Below are 17,608 nucleotides of genomic sequence, written 5' to 3'. Positions count from 1 at the left end.
GTGGTGCATATAGGCACCAACGATATAGGTAAAAAGCGGGATGAGGTCCTAAAAGCGGAATATAGGGAGTTAGGAGGTAAATTAAAAAACAGGACCTCAAAGGTAGTAATCTCAGGATTGCTACCAGTGCCACGTGCTAGTCAGAGCAGAAATAGAAGGATACTTCAGATGAATACGTGGCTAGAGGAATGGTGCCAGGGGGAGGGATTCAAGTTCCTTGGACATTGGAACCGGTTCTGGGGGAGGTGGGACCAGTTCAAACCGGACGGTCTACACCTGGGCAGGGCTGGAGCTGATGTCCTAGGGGGAGTGTTTGCTAGTGGTGTGGGGGAGGGTTTAAACTAAAATGGAAGGGGGTTGGGAACCTCAGCAGGAAGACAGAGGAAAGGGAAACAAGGATAAAAGCAAAAGATAGGAAGGAGAAAAACAAAAGTGGCAGTCAGAGAAATCAATGGTTTAAATCAAACGTGGCCACAGTAAATAATAATTCTAATAGGTCTAAGAGCGTCAAAAAAACAAGCCTGAAGGCTTTGTATCTTAATGCGAGGAGCATTTGTAATAAGGTGGATGAATTGGCAGCACAAATAGAGGTAAATTAATATGATTTGGTTGGGATTACGGAAACGTGGCTCAAGGATTGGCAAGACTGGGAACTCAACATCCAGGGGTATTCGATATTCAGGAAAGATAGGCAAAAAGGAAAGGGAGGAGGAGTAGCATTACTGGTTAAAGAAGGGATTAACACAATTGTAATGAAGGATATTAGCTCTGATGATGTGAAATCTGTATGGGTAGAATTGAGAAATACTAAGGGGAAAAAAACATTAGTGGGAGTGGTATATAGACCTCCAAACAGTAAGGCGGAGGTTGGGGATGGCATTAAAAGGGAAATTAAAGAAGCGTGCAATAAGGGCACAGCAGTCATCATGGGTGACTTTAATCTACATATAGATTGGGCTAACCAAATTAGTAACAATACTGTGGAGGAGGAATTCCTGGAGTGTTTACGGGATGGTTTCCTGGACCAACATGTCGAGGAACCAACCAGAGATCAGGCAATCTTAGACTGGGTATTATGTAACGATAAAGGATTAATTAGCAATCTTGTTGTACGAGGCCCCTTCGGTCGGAGCGATCATTATATGATCGAATTCTTCATTAAGATGGAGAATGAAGTAGTTGACTCAGAAACTAGGGTCCTCAATTTAAATAAAGGAAACTACGAAGGTCTGAGGAGCGAGTTGGGTAGGATTGATTGGGAAATGGCACTCAAAGGGTTGACGGTGGATAGGCAATGGCAAACATTCAAAGACCGAATGGATGAACTACAGAAGTTGTTCATCCCAGTTTGGCATAAAAATAAAACAAAAAAGGTGACTCAACCGTGGCTAACAAGGGAAATTAGGGATAGCATAAGATCCAAGGAGAGGACATACAAATTGGCCAGAAAAAGCAATAATCCTGAGGATTGGGAGTAGTTTAGGATTCAACAAAGGAGGACAAAGGGATTAATTAAGAAAGGGAAAATAGAATATGAGAGTAAGCTTGCAGGGAACATAAAAACTGACTGTAAAAGCTTTTATAGATATGTAAAGAGAAAAAGATTGGTGAAGTCAAGCGTAGGTCCCTTGCAGTCAGAATCGGGGGAATTTATAATGGGGAACAAAGAAACGGCAGACCAACTAAATACATATTTTGGTTCTGTCTTCACAAAGGAGGACACAAATAACCTCCCGGAGATGTCGGGGAACATAGGGTCTGATGAAAGGGAGGAACTGAAAGAAATCAGTATTTGTAGGGAAATGGTGTTAGGGAAATTGATGGGATTGAAGGCCGATAAATCCCCAGGGCCTGATAATCTACATCCTAGGGTACTTAAGGAAGTGGCCCTAGAAATAGTAGATGCATTGCTGGTCATCTTCCAGAACTCAATAGACTCTGGAACAGTACCGATGGATTGGAGGGTAGCTAATGTTACCCCACTATTCAAAAAAGGTGGCAGAGAAAAAGCGGGGAATTATAGACCGGTAAGCCTGACATCGGTAGTGGGGAAAATGCTAGAGTCCATTATAAAAGATGTAATAGCAGAGCACTTGGAAAGCAGTGACAGGATCGGACAAAGTCAACATGGATTTACAAAAGGTAAATCATGCTTGACTAATCTACTGGAATTTTTTGAGGATGTAACTGGTAAAATAGATAAGGGAGAACCAGTGGATGTGGTGTATTTGGACTTTCAGAAGGCTTTCGATAAGGTCCCGCATAAGAGGTTAGCGTGCAAAATTAAGGCACATGGGATTGGGGGCAAGGTATTGACTTGGATAGAGAACTGGTTGGCGGACAGAAAGCGAAGAGTTGGAATAAACGGGTCATTTTCCGAGTAGCAGGCAGTGACTAGTGGGGTACCGCAAGGATCGGTCCTAGGACCCCAGCTGTTCACAATATATATTAATGATCTGGACGAGGGAATTGGATGTAATATCTCCAAATTTGCAGATGACACAAAGCTGGGTGGGAGGCTATGCTGTGAGGAGGATGTCATGAAACTCCAGTACGATTTGGACAGGTTGGGTGATTGGGCAGAAACATGGCAAATACACTATAATGTGGATAAATGTGAGGTTATCCACTTTGGTGGCAAAAACAGGATGGCAGATTATTATTTGAATGGCAATAGATTGGGAGAAGGGGAAGTGCAAAGGGACCTGGGTGTTCTTGTGCACCAGTCGCTGAAGGTAAGCATGCAGGTGCAGCAGGCGGCTAAGAAGGCAAATGGTATGTTGGCCTTCGTAGCAAGAGGATTCGAGTACAGGAACAAGGATGTCTTGCTACAGTTGTACAGGGCCTTGGTGAGACCGCACCTTGAGTATTGTGTGCAGTTTTGGTCGCCTTACCTGAGGAAGGACGTTCTTGCCATGGAAGGAGTGCAGCGAAGATTCACCAAGCTGATACCTGGGATGGCAGGAATGACGTACGAGGAGAGATTGTGTCGATTGGGCTTATACTCACTGGAGTTTAGAAGATTGAGAGGGGATCTCATTGAAACCTATAAAATGCTGTCAGGTCTGGACAGACTAGATGCAGAAAGGATGTTTCTGATGACTGGGGAGTCCAGAACCAGGGGTCATAGTCTAAGGATAAGGGGTAAGCCATTTAGGACTGAAATGAGGAGGAATTTCTTCACCCAGAGAGTGGTGAACCTGTGGAATTCTCTGCCACAGAGGGCGGTGGAAGCCAGTTCATTAAATATATTCAAGAAAGAGTTGGATATATTTCTTGAGGCTAAAGGGATCAAGGGATATGGGGAGAAGGCAGGGACAGGGTACTGAATTTGGATGATCAGCCATGATCTCATTGAATGGCGGAGCAGGCTCGAAGGGCCGAATGGCCTACTCCTGCTCCTATCTTCTATGTTTCTATGTTTCTATGAGTCAAACTGTGTGATACCTCAGTATCCTATTCAACCCTGAGCTGAGCTTTCCACCCCATATTCTCTCCATCAAAAAGATCGTCTACTTCCACCTCCACAACATCGCCTATCTCTATACTGGGCCCTCATGCAGTGTTGAATCCGTGTTAATTTATACACTGAGTGTACTGTACTAAACTACCTAAATTACTTACATTTTAAGGTTAGACGTTAAGGGCTATATCTTTTCTCTGTTTTCTAATTTAATTGAAACAGTAAACTACTTTATAGTCACATTTAGTTTTTAAGTAAAATCAGCAAACAGGAAAATATATCAGTATCAGTCAAATTGAGAAATTGTTCCCAGTTAGAATTGTTCTCTTGATTGGATTCCACTGATAATTAGCCTTTGCTAAGTCAATCTACCTTTGGTTATGAAATGTAATAATTTGGACAAATAAGTATTGTGGAACTGCAGTGTATCTGATGAAGGTAACTGAGACTTTCTTACAGGGTTTCCTGCAACACCACGTTTTCCTGGATTACCACCATTTCCTGAATCACCCTGTAAAAAAATGTATCACTGTTATTATATTCACGATTTTCTAGTCCATAAAAAAAAAATGACAGCTCACTATAAATTACTAAATAGATACATTAAAGAAATGAAGATAATGTACCACTTGGCCTGGGTTTCCTATTTCACCCTTCGGACCTTGAACATTGCCATTGGTGCCAGTTTCACCCTTAGAAAGAAACACAAAAAAAAGTCATAAAACCTTTGCCAAAAACACATTTAGTAGATAGTTCAACCAGAAACAGATCCAGCTCTCGCTTGAAGGAATTCAGCGAATCGGTGTCCAACGTACGAGACGGCACTATTAATAGTAGAGGAAGTGTGTTGGGACAAGTACCTTGGCCACTCTTGTAACACCATTGAACCTTTTCGGCACTTCTGCCATCTCCCTCTAGACAGCTATACTACCCTCTTTGGGGGCTTGCTGCCCTCAATGCCCATGAGATAGTCCTACCTTGACTTGTCTTCTGACAGCAGGACCACCATAGATGGAACTGAAAACCTTGATACTTTGGTTGTTGCTGCCGAGCCCGGGACTGCTGCTACCTCAGTTATCCTGCAGTGTGTAGGGCTATAAATGGAAGGTTCCCCCCCTTAACAGGCTGCAATCTTTTAGATGCTGCACCAGAACTGTAATGCACACAGCCATCCCCACACCCCTCACTGAAGAGTGTTTTTCTGACGCCAAACCGCCCTGCATGGTTAAGAGGGTTCTGGGAGGAAATAGCAACAAGTTAGTGGCGCTTTCACATTGGCGAGCATTAGGAATATCCTGATGCAAACCCACCAACAGTACAAGAATCCAGCCTATGTTCTTATTGGGAATATTAACATAGAACATAGACATAGAAGATAGGAGCAGGAGTAGGCCATTCGGCCCCTCGAGCCTGCTCCGCCATTCAATGCGATCATGGCTGATCATCCAAATTCAGTACCCTGTCCCTGCTTTCTCCCCATATCCCTTGATCCCTTTAGCCTTAAGAAATATATCCAACTCCTTCTTGAATTTATTTAATGAATTGGCCTCTACTGCCTTCTGTGGTAGAGAATTTCACAGGTTCACCACTCTCTGGGTGAAGAAATTCCTCCTCATCTCTGTCCTAAATGGCTTACCCCTTATCCTGAGACTGTGACCCCTGGTTCTGGACTCCCCGACCATTGGGAACATCCTTCCTGCATCTAATCTGTCTAGTCCTGTTAGAATTTTATAAATTTCAATGAGATCCCCTCTCATTCTTCTAAACTCCAGCGAGTACAAGCCCAATCGACCCAATCTCTCCTCATACATCATTCCTGCCATCCCAGGTATCAGCCTGGTGAATCTTCGCTGCACTGCTTCCATGGCAAGAACATCCTTCCTCAGATAAGGCGACCAAAACTGCACACAATACTCAAGGTGTGGTCTCACCAAGGCCCTGTACAACTGCAGCAAGACATTCTTGTTCCTGTACTCGAACCCTCTCGCTACGAAGGCCAACATACCATTTGCCTTCTTAACCGCCTGCTGCACCTGCATGCTTACCTTCAGCGACTGGTGCACAAGGACACCCAGGTCTCGTTGCACTTCCCCTTCTCCCAATCTATTGCCATTCAGATAATAATCTGCCTTCTTGTTTTTGACACCAAAGTGGATAACCTTGCATTTATCCATGTTATATTGCATCTGCCATGCTTCTGCCCAATCACCAACCTGTCCAAATTATACTGGAGTTTCTCGGCATCCTCCTCACAGCACACACGCCCACCCAGCTTTGTGTCGTCTGCAAACTTGGAGATATTACATCTAGTTCCCTCGTCCAGATCATTAATATATATTGTGAATAGCTGGGGTCCAAGGACCAACCCCGCAGTACCCCACTAGTCACTGCCTGCCACTCGGAAAAAGCCGTTTATTCCAACTCTCTGCTTTCTGTCTATAAACCCATTAAAAACATTTTTGTACCACTTGAGTTAGAATGTTGTGGTCTAAGCTACACTCTAGGATAATCTAGTCTGGGAGTTCCTGAGCGTTGTGCTATATTATCAGATGAGACAATTACAGCCTTGTCTGGTGGATGTTAAAGATCTCATGTCACTAACTGAAGTAAAGCAGTCTTCCCTCAACCAACATTACAAAATATACATTAACTGGTCATACATCTGCTTGCTGTTTATAGGACCTTGCTGTGTGCAAAATTTCTGATATGTTAATCTAATTAACAACATTGGCAGTAAATGCTACCGTATCCCCAGTAAACATTGGGGGTACGGTAGCATAGTGGTTATGTTACTGGACCAGTAATCCAGAGGCCTGGAGTAATGATCCGGGGTCATGAGTTCAAATCTCACCACGGCTGCTGGGGAATTTAAATTCAGTCCACACAGACCACAGCGGTTCAAGAAGGCGGCTCACCACCACCAACTAGGGATGGGCAATAAATGCTGGGCTTGCCAGCGACGCCCACATTCCATGAACAAATAAAAAAGTAAATAAATAAATAAGTATCAGTAATAGTAACCGATTATCGTAAAAACCCATTTAGTTCACTAATGTCCTTTAGGGAAGGAAATCTGCTGGTTTGGCCTATATGTGACTCCAGACCCACAACAATGTGGTTGACTCTTAACTGCCCTCTGAAATGGCCTATCAAGCCACTCAGTTGTATTCAAGGTGGATCACCACCACCTTCTCGAGGGCAATTAGGGATGGGCAATAAATGCTGGCCTTGCAAGTGACGTCCACATCCCGCGAAGGAATAAAAAAAAATTAATTATGTGTTAACATTTTGAGGTGTTTTTATGAGACGTGATCAAATGTTATAGAAATGGAAGTTCTTTCTAACTACTAGGGAGAAATTGCAATGGCCTAGAAATTGGACAAGGCCTGAAAACGGGCCTGGGGATAGCAACGCGCGATCGCACCATGCCCGTTCCTTCCGATGCAGGCAGCGTGCAGCCCAGCACTGAATGCACTGCTGAGTGGCTGCACGCCTCAGCGGGGAGCCCAAGTTCTGCGAGGCTAGCACCACCTACAGTTAGCCTGCACTACTTAAAGGCAGCCTGCACCTCTGGCTGCAGCAGATGTTAGAAGTGGCTGGGGAAGAGAGTGTGAGCTAGAAGACGACGTTCTGAGAGTGCGCTCCAAGATTCGCTGACTGGCACTGGAGACCTTGGTGCAGGAGGTGGACAGGAGGAGAAAGGTCCTGTATCCACAGGGAACCAGGAGGCCCTCTAGACCAACTCTGAGAATGCAATGGGAGCAGATAGCTATCGCAGTAAATACCAGCAGTGTAGCCCTGAGGACCTGGATGCAATGCCGCAAGAAGTTTAATGACCTCACACGAGTGATAAAGGTCATTGAATTCATCTTCATATGCCATATCCTTACAACTGAACCACTAGGCTCAGACACTGCTCAATTCATCACCCCCCCCCCTTCACTCATCTACCAACAATCTCTATCAATCGCAACTCATACCTCACATTCACAGCTTCACCTCACCTCACACACTTAGCACTGCTGCAAGCCTCACAGCCAAATCTCGCAGCTTGCACACACTGCCACCTATTCAACCATGACAGGCACATCACCGAAACACATTGCACCACACGCACAGACACACTTCCCTCTCTCTTGCAGGACAAGGTGGCTCATAACCAGAGGTAGCAGGGGCTACCCGCAGGAAGATAGGCGCGCCTGCATGACCTAACCCCATGGAGGAGACAGTGTTGGAGATAATTGGAGCACCCATTGCTGAGCCCGTGGCCAACGGCGGGGCTGAAGCAATCCAAGACAATGGTATCCTCATACCTAATCCACCTTCTCACATCGCACTTCCCTCTTGTCCCACAATCTCTTCTGATTTACAAGCTGCAGATGATGTAAACATGCACCTCTTGCTTCCACTCCTTCCCCTCACTGCAACCATACCCTTGTGCCTTTCTCCTTTCAGATAGCCAAGAACTGCAACCTGGTGGAGGAGCAGAAACTGCAAGAGGAAGAAGGAAGTGATGCTGAAGATGCACATCACTTGACTCAGCCACTAGCTCAGATACTGACACTCTGAGTACTTTAGAACAGGGGTTCTCAACCGGAGGTCCGCGGCCCCCTAGGTGTCAAAGGGTTCACCAGCCAATCAGTGTGAGGAGAAGGCGGGACCCTCCCAGCGCATGTCAGTGGCTGGACAGGCCTGCCAATCACACTATTAGGTTACAGTGCAGCTGCCTGCAGGGTCGTCAGGGTGAAGGTGCAGTGGGAGTGCAAGTGTAGCCCGAGGAGGATATTAGACAAATAAAGGCAAGTCAGTAAGTACCTCAACAACCCGAGAGTTTATCAGCATGCGATCCTGGCCAGTAAAAAATGTAGTTTTAACTATTCAGCTTGATTGTACCATTATCAAGCTGAGAGCTTCAGTAATCTTCTGATTACAGTAATAGGAAATGTACAGTAACAACAGTCTCTTTAAAGCCTAGTCATTGAATTATTTTAGTTACAATCCATCACTGTCTATTTCCCACAGAGGTTTCGTTGAAGGTGCAGTGCTGCCCGGCTTACTCCCGACTAGAAATTCAAGGTCATGAATAATGCCTACCCATGATCATTTTTCTTAGTTAAATATTGCAGATGTGTATTTAATAACGGAGTACTGGATTCATATATTCAGCTGGTTATTAAAATCTTCATGAAAGAAGGCGCATGCATGTTTTCATGTATGCATTAAATTGAATGTTATCCATGATTTGAAAAAAGATGCCTCTTCCACACCGCATAACCCCCCCCGCCCCCCACCCCCCCCCCCCTCCCACCGCCCAGCAATTATGTAATTTGGTGAACTAGGAGCCAGCAACAGGGGATTCGTTTCTGCTTGAGATTGTTTCCTGCTTGGCTCTCAACAACTCACTGGTAAATTTTCAGGGAGTTGCTTACTTGGATTTCAGGACAATGCCCCATTTATGTAACCTCTATGCCTTAGATAAGTCAATCTCTCCTATGATTATTTCACTTTTTAAAACATAATTAAAGACCTTATACTTGCTTATACAGAAAAAATACTTGTATTGTGTTCCAGGGGGTCAGTGGAATTTTTATAACACGGGAGGGAGGGCTTCAGAAGCAAAAGGTTAAGAACCCCTGCTTTAGAAGTTGTTAGACACGGGATCTGCACATGGTGAGCCACTGGGCATGAGTGGCCTCCAGCCAAGGCAGGGGGAAAGGGTAGTGCAGGTGCCAGCTCCCTGGTGGGGGAGGTCACACACGAGTTCTGCTGCACAGGATTCAGATGAGGACATTGATGGGGCGGCCTACAGAAGAAGGCTGATAGCAATGCACAATGAAATGCTTAGTGCATTGGCAGGCCTGTCAGAAAGCCTGAGTGCAATGTCAAGGAGCATGGAGGAGTCCGGCACCAACCTTGCACCACACTTTGTGCAGAGCTTGGAGGCCATCTTTTCCAGCATGGAAGTGATGGGAAAATCCATTAGCGCACTTGTGGACACAACCATGATGCAGCGTCTGATGGTCAATATCTCAGCTTCCATTGCAGCACAAGCAGAAGCCACCAACGTCTGGGTGCTGCAGTGGAAGCTCAGACATCTGTCATGCAAACTCAGCTTGCTCAGACTGCTGCCATCATGGCTGCAGTTACCAGTGTGGAAAGGGGCTTGCAGGGTGTCACAGCAGTCCACCAATCTGTCCTCCAACAGATTACTAAGATTGCTGAGGCGTCATCCCGGGGGAGTGACAGTGGCTCCGAGGAGCAGGAACCTGCTGTTCTCTCTTGGGATGACTGCATTCCTGCTCCCACCCCTGCCACTCCGCATGATCTTATTGGTGGAGCAGGCTCGATGGTCCAAGTGGCCTATTCCTGCTCCTATTTCTTATGTTCTTATGCCCTTGCTTTTGCCTGTCAGCCAGCTAGCCCGGACTGTTACCGCCTATGCCAAGGTAGTGCAGTCTGAAGGCAGGCCTTCTAGGCCCAGAGCTGCTCGAGGACATCCTCCAAGGCCATCTGCAGTCTCCCACACAAAGTCAGCAGCCTTCCACCAGCCATGCTGCAGCCACTGGGGTAGCACTGCGTAGGAGCACTAGGTCATGCAAAGGCACACGGAAGACAGGCACTAAGGGAATGCCAAGGGTGATCTGTTGACTTTGGTATGTAATATTGAATGGTTTGATTTATAAATTTGGTTTGGAATGTTTGTTTTGTGGAGGCTTTTATTGTAGCATTGTGCCCCAGAGGACGCTGTGATGGTCAGTAATAGAGGGAAGGTAAGGTGTGGGATTGTTGGGGAATGGGGAATTGGAGTTGCGTTCACTGGTACTCTGATGGGCTGGAGAGGAACTTGCAGTGGGAGGGGAAGGATCCAGTTGTCATGGTCCACGTAGGAACCAACAACATAGGTAAGACTAAGAAAGAGGTTCTGCTGAGGGAGTATGAGCAGCTAGGGTCTAAATTAAAAAGCAGAACCACAAAGGTAATAATATCTGGATTACTACCTGAGCCATGAGCAAATTGGCATAGGATCAATAAGATCAGAGAGTTGAATGCGTGGCTCAAGGATTGGTGTGGGAGAAATGGGTTTCGATTTATGGGGCACTGCACCAGTACTGGGGAAAGAGGGAGCTGTTCTGTTAGGATGGCCTTCACTTGAACCATGCTGAGACCAGTGTCCTGGCGAATTGAATAACCAGGGCTGTAGATAGGGCTTTAAACTAAATAGTAGGGGGGAGGGTTCAAGCGAGGGGAAATTTAGAAAGTTAAAGAGAAAGGACAGGGCAATAGAGCAGGGTAGCAATATGGACAATGAAAACCAGAGTGTGACAGGAAGGGACAGAGCGTACAAACATAACAGTGCACCAGCAAATGAGGTCAGAGTAGGGAAAAATGGTAAAAAGACAAAATTAAAAGCTCTTTATCTGAATGCATGCAGCATTCGTAACAAGATAGATGAATTAACGGCACAAATAGAAATAAATGCCTCTGACGTGGTTCCAATGTGGCCAAGGCTGGGAACTGAGTATTCAGGGGTGTTTGACATTTTGGAAGGATAGACAGAAAGGAAAAGGAGGTGGGGTAGCTCTGTTAATAAAGGATAAGATCAGTACAATAGTGAGAAATGATCTTGGCTCGGAAGTTCCAGATGTAGAATCAATTTGGGTGGAGGTAAGAAATAGTAAGGGAACAAAGGCACTGGTGGGAGTAGTCTATTGGCCCCCTAATAGTAGCTACATTATAGGACAGAGTATAAATCAAGAAATAATGGGGGCTTGTAAGAAAGGTACTGCAATAATCGTGGGCGATTTTAATCTTCATATAGATTGGACAAATCAAATGGGCAAAGGCAGCCTTGAGGACGAGTTCATAGAGTGTATTCGGGACAGTTTCTTGGAACAATACGTTGTGGAACCGACCAGGGAACAGGCTATTTTAGATCTGGCAATGTGTAATGAAACAGGATTAATTAATGCTCTCATAGTAAAGGATCCTCTATGGAACAGTGATCATAACATGATAGATTTCCACATTCAGTTTGAAGGTGAGAAACTTGGGTCTGAAACAAGAGTATTAAACTTAAATAAAAACAATTACAAAGGTATGAGGAGAGAGTTGGCTAAAGTCGACTGGGAAAATAGATTAGAAGGTAAGATGGTAGAAAAGCAGTGGCAGACATTTAAAGAGATATTTCATGACTCTAAACAAAGATATATTTCAGTGAGAAAGAAAGACTCGAAGAGAAGGATGAACCAACCATGGCTAACCAAGGAAGTTAAGGATGCACCAACCATGGCTAACCAAGGAAGTTAAGGATGGTATCAAATTGAAAGAAAAGGCATACAATGTTGCAAAGATTAGTGGTAGGCCAAAAGATTGGGAACATTTTAGAAATTAGCAAAGGATGACTAAAAAAATAATAAAGAGGGAGAAAATAGCTTATGAGAGTAAACTAGCAAGAAATATAAAAACTGACAGTAAGAGCTTCTACAAGTATATAAAAAGGATGAGACTGGGGAAATAATGGGAAACAAGGAAATGGCAGAGGCATTGAACAAATATTTTGTATCTGTCATCACAGTAGAGGACACTAAAAAATCCCAGTAATAGTAGAAAATCAAGGGGCAAAGGTGAGGATGGAACATAAAACAATCACTTATCACTAGAGAAAAAGTGCTAGGCAAACTTATGGGTCTAAAGGCTGACAAGTCCCCTGGACCTGATGGCCTGCAACCTAGGGTCTTAAAATAAGTGGCTACAGAGATAGTGGATGCATTGGTTGTAATCTTCCAAAATTCCCTTGACTCTGGAAACGTCCCTGCAGATTGTAAAACCGCAAATGTAATGCCCTTATTCAAAAAAGGAGGGAGACAGAAAGCAGGAATTTATAGGCCAGTTAGCTTAACCTCTGTCATTGGCAAAATGCTCAAATCCATTATTGAGGAAGTAGTAGCAGGGCATTTAGAAAATCATAATAGAATCAAACAGAGTCAACATGGTTTTATGAAAGGGAAATCGTGTTTGACAAATCTATTAGAGTTCTTTGAGGAGGTAGTGAGCAGGGTGGATAAACGGGAACCAGTAGATGTAGTGTATTTGGATTTCCAAAAGGCATTTGACAAGGTGCCACATAAAAGGTTACTGCATAAAATAAGAGCTCATGGTGTTGGGGGTAATATGTTAGATTGGATAGAGGATTGGCTAACTAACAGAAAACAGAGTTGGGATAAATGGGTCATTTTCAGGATGGCAATCTGTAACTAGTGTGGTGCCACAGGGATCAGTGCTGGGGCCTCAACTATTTTCAATCTATATTAATGACTTGGATGAAGGAAGCGAGTGTATTGTAGCCAAATTTGCGGACGATACAAAGATAGGTGGGAAAGCAAGTTGTGAGGAGGACACAAAGGGCTGGATTTTCATTCAGGGGACGTGATGGAGGCGGGACTACAACTTTCGGGGTTGTTGCCCCGCCTCCATCGAGATGTGGCCAATCCACGCGATTTTAACTTGATTGACCTTGTTGAGCCCGCCAATTAAGGGCCACCCGACAACAGTGACGTCACAGATTGAAATTTCATCTGTCAAGAGGTTTTGACAGATGAAATATCAGTGTTTGAAAGCTCTTTGAAGCTGGCAAACACTGACAGTCTTACTTCTAACATGAGTCCTTCTCCACAGACTCAGTTAGAAATCTCTCCTGCAGAGAAAGCTGAAGGCTGTCACTTTTGACAGTTCGCAGCCATTCTGCTTTCTGTGCCGGTGAGATGAGGGACTCCCGAGACCTAAAGGAAGGAAGGCTGTAAAGGTAAGAAAAGGTAATTTAAACTTCTTTAATCACTTTAGACACACCAAACACACTTACCTTTGCACTCATGCACACATCACTCACCTGAACACCAACATCTCGAACCCTCCAAGTCCTTCAACCCGACGGCCCGCCTCCTCTAACTTGGCGTGGTTTGGAGCCATCGGGAATCCCACACTTCAACCTTAAAAATAGGGATTAGGCTAAAAACTGCCTGTTAACTACCTGTTAACAGGCAGTTAACTGGCACTAATCCCCTTCCTGCCTCGGGGAGGCGGATCCCAGTGCAGGGCGGGTACCCGCCTTCTTTGAAACTGGCATGGAGGCAGGTTGGGGGCGGGATGGTGTCGGGAACCCCAATTTCGGGATTTTAACCCCCCACCGCCCCCCCCCCCCCACGCCTCCAATCCCGCCTCCACAGCCCAATGAAAACCCTGCCCAAAGAGTCTGCAAAGGCATATAGATAGGTTAAGTGAGTGGGCAAGAATTTGGCAGATGGAGTATAATATGGGAAAATGTGAAGTTATCCACTTTGGTAGGAAGAATAGAAAAGAAAAATATTTAAATGGAGAAAGACTACATAATGCGGCGGTACAGAGGGATTTGGGTGTCTCGTACATGAAACACAAAAGTTAACATGCAGGTGCAGCAAGTAATTAGGAAGGCAAATGGAATGTTGGCCTTTATTTCAAGGGGGATAGAGTATAAAAATAGGGAAGTCTTGCTACAACTGTATAGGGCGCTGGTGATACCACACCTAGAGTACTGCGTACAGTTTTGGTCTCCTTATTTAAGAAGGGATATACTTGCATTGGAGGCAGTTCAGAGAAGGTTCACTAGGTTGATTCCTGGGATGGAAGGGTTGTCTTATGAGGAAAGGTTGAGCCTATACTCATTAGAGTTTAGAAGAATGAGAGGTGATCTTATTGAAACATATAAGATTCTGAGGGTAGATACTGAGAGGATGTTTCCCCTCATCAGGGAATCTAGAACGAGGGGGCATAGTCTCAGAATAAGGGGTCGCCCATTTAAGACAGAGATGAGGAGGAATTATTTCTCTCAGAGGGTCGTGAATCTTTGGAATTCTTTACCCCAGAGAGCTGTGGAAGCTGAGTCATTGAATATATTCAAGGCTGAGATAGACAGATTTTTGAGCAACAGGGGAGTCAAGGGTAATGGGGAGCGGGCAGGAAAGTGGAGTTGAGGCCAAAATCAGATCAGCCATGATCTCATTAAATGGCGGAGCAGGCTCGAGGGGCCGAATGGCCTGCTCCTGCTGCTATTTCTTATGTTCTTATGTACTGCAGTTAAATGAGTCAATCACGGACAGTGCGGCCAGAAAGGGGCTGTGTTCGTTGCTTCCTCCCTTCCTCCTCCTCCTCCTCCACCGCTCTTTGCTGTATACATGGTGGCAAGGGCTGTGCCCTCATGATGGCGATGTTGTGTGCATGCAGCAGACCACGGCGAATCTTCAGATTCACTTAGGCAAGTACTGCAGGACTCCTCCAGAGCCATCCATACTGTGGAAGCATTGTTTAAGCTCACCAATGGTCTGCTCTATCAGATTCCTTGTGGCAGCATGGCTATCGTTATATCTATGCTGCCTACATGTGCTTGGGTTGCGCACCGGAGTCATGAGCCAGGTGGTCAGTGGACAACCCTTGTCATCCAGTAGCCACCCTCTGGTTTGTCGTGGTGGCTCAAATGCGGATGGTACAGCGGACTGCCGCAGAATGAAAGCATCATGACTGCTGCCAGGATACTGAGCATTGACCTGCATGATGCGCTGAGTATAATCGCACACCAGCTAGACATTGAGGGAGTTGCTGTACATCTCCAAATTCACATGCGGCACCTGCAAAGTGACATTTGTGCAGTCAATGGCACCCTGGACCATTGGGGAGCCTGCTATCCTGGCGAAGCCACCTGTTCGCTCCGCCTGCTTCTCTCTGGTAATAGAGAATGAAATGTATTCAGCCCACTTTGCATACAGAGCCTCAGTGACCTCCCTTATGCAACAGTGCACGGCAAACTGGGAGATGTTGGAAATATTGCCTGCTCCAGCCTGGAAGGAGCCTGACGCATAATGGCCACGCTCACCTTCACAGCCCGGGAAATGCCCTCCTTGTCCTGCTCTGTGGCTGCAGTACTGCCTGCAACAGGTGGCAGATTTCAGTGAGCACCTCCTTAATGAAGCGGAGGTGTTACATACACTGGCCCAGAAATTCAGCTCTCCACGGGTGAGTACGCACGGGGTACTCACCCGTAGGCCGAATTGAAGTGCGGGTTTTCTGCATGCACTGCGCATGCGCGGGAAACCGGCACTTCCGATCCTCTTAACGAAGATGTTCAGAGGTCGAACGCGCGCGCAGGGGAGGCTGCGCGTGCGCTTTGAACTTAGGTTTTTTTTGCAGGTTTTCACGCGAGGTTAAGCCTGTAGGATTTACACATTTAAAAAGCAGGCGTAAGGCCTGCTTTTTACAAGGTAAGTGGTCAATTAATTAAAATTAAAACATTTTTTCCACAGGTTTATTATTTTTAAATACTTTAAAGCAAGGTAAGTTTATTTTTAGCCCCTTTTTTTATAAAATTATTTTTTTCAAAAATTTAAATTATTGTTTAAAATAGTTATTTAATGTAATTTATAGTTTATTTAAAAAGTGTGATTTAAAAAAAAAAATTATTTGAAGGTTTACTGTTATTTTGGGGCCCGTAGTATTCATACGTTTAGACAGGTCTTCCTGTCAATCTTATGAATGGGCTTTTCCCTCCTCCGATTGGCTGCCCATGGCTCACGTGATCCCAGGGGACGCATCGCTCTTACTACGTCCCTGGGACACACGAGCACAGCGCGCCGGCTGCTGGGCCAGGCCCCGGAGTGGAATTCCACGGGGCCCTACAGCTCAACTGCCGGCGCGCAAGGTAAGTGCAGGTCGGGGGCTTGCACCAGCGGGAAGCCCCCGACCCAAATTTCTGGGCCAATGTTCCTCGCTGAGGCTTGAAAGGATTCGCAAATTTCATGTCTCCCCCGAAGATTTACTTTTGATTTATTAAAGAAACCCTGGTTGGACTGAGTTTAAAACCCAGGGCTCAACAAGATGGCTACGGTCAGCCTCATGGAAAAAGCCTGTAAGTTTCAGTTTGGACTGACAAAGAAGGAACTTTCCAGAAATTAGAATGCAGACAGACCTTCTGCATTTATGCATGAGAAGCAAACCCAGTGGCATTCGGGCCTCTGATTAAAACCCATCAAGGTTGTTTGCACAGACAATCAATATGTAATAGCCACATTCAGACCTTCGTTAGAGAACATCAACACTGTTTGCAAACGATCAATGGGGCATTCAAACTGGAATGGCCCATCACGAAACCAGTTGGACAAAGGGGAACACTGATGAGATGTTTAAAACTGATTAACCGGCCATTCAGGTCGATGGGCCCAGATCTTATGAGCTTCAACACATCCAGGTCAGACAAAAGAAATGAGCTGATCTGGCAGGAGATAAGGGCTACCAGGAAGGGTATAACTAGTCCCTTGGGAGGCCATTTCTCTCTCTCGCCTCACCTCCAGTGCCCTGCCGTATTGTCAACCCAGCGAGAGGATCATCGACGAAGAGCCCGTCCAGGGAAGTAGGACACCCACAGTTACATTTGAATTACTGGGGTATCTCTGCTATGGGGCGGTGAAAACCTAAAAACATCGACAGGCAACAGGGCACGGTGCAGGCGTTTCAACAACCTAGACTGGTGAGCATCAATTTTCTGGCCCATCACAAGACAACCTAGATAGGTGTAAAGGGTGGGAGTTAAGGGGAATTGCTAAAGTGTCATTTTAGTCATTTTCCCTCGATGTGTCCGTTTCTCCTCCCCCGCTAAGTGTAATTGTGTTGCATCCATAGTGATTTTCTCTGTATAGTAATTGTTTCTCTATTTTAATAAACATTGGTTTTCTTTGCACCGAACCACAGGTCTCGTTTGTCTATATCGCTACTCGTAAATAAGTCCGGTGCTCAGGACTAAAAGGGGGAAGCGATTCAAACCGCACGGGGCTGGGGTAGCTCAGGCACACAACTGACTGACCAGACAAAAACCCCAAACCAAAACCCCCTACAGGCTGAGGTAGGAGAATTACTCCCTGAAGTCCCTGGGTGGATATAGCCTCCTACTGAGAGCCCTTATCCCCCTCCTCCTCCTCCGTCTTCGAGCAGCTTGTCCTGCTCTGTGTTGCCTCTGCTCATTCTCCCTGTCATGCTGCATGCCAGGGGGGATACAAACTACTGCAGCCATATCTAGGAGCAACTGGTCTGAGCAGCAGCCTTGAAGCAACCTGCCACACCACGCCC

General features: G+C 45.6%; 1 protein-coding gene across 4 annotated transcripts in view; it reads right to left on the bottom strand.

The window, feature by feature from the left end:
• The window catches only part of LOC147117766 (collagen alpha-6(VI) chain-like), a 235,349-nt gene that overhangs the window by 120,250 nt on the left and 97,491 nt on the right, over positions 1–17,608 (bottom strand). For all 4 annotated transcript variants that reach the window (XM_085989028.1, XM_085989027.1, XM_085989025.1 and 1 more), the window contains 2 exons: positions 4,090–4,155; positions 3,921–3,974 (listed from right to left, as the gene is read on the bottom strand). In XM_085989028.1, coding sequence (XP_085845154.1) covers positions 3,921–3,974; positions 4,090–4,155 — 120 coding nt within the window. The remainder of the gene's footprint in view (positions 1–3,920; positions 3,975–4,089; positions 4,156–17,608) is intronic.

Source organism: Somniosus microcephalus, chromosome 5 (genome assembly GCF_052327205.1).
Source record: "Somniosus microcephalus isolate GS21.2 chromosome 5, FLI_Smic_1.0, whole genome shotgun sequence".
NCBI lineage: Eukaryota > Metazoa > Chordata > Chondrichthyes > Squaliformes > Somniosidae > Somniosus > Somniosus microcephalus.
Note: the sequence above shows the minus strand (reverse complement) of the source record. Positions and strands in the feature narration are given on the sequence as shown.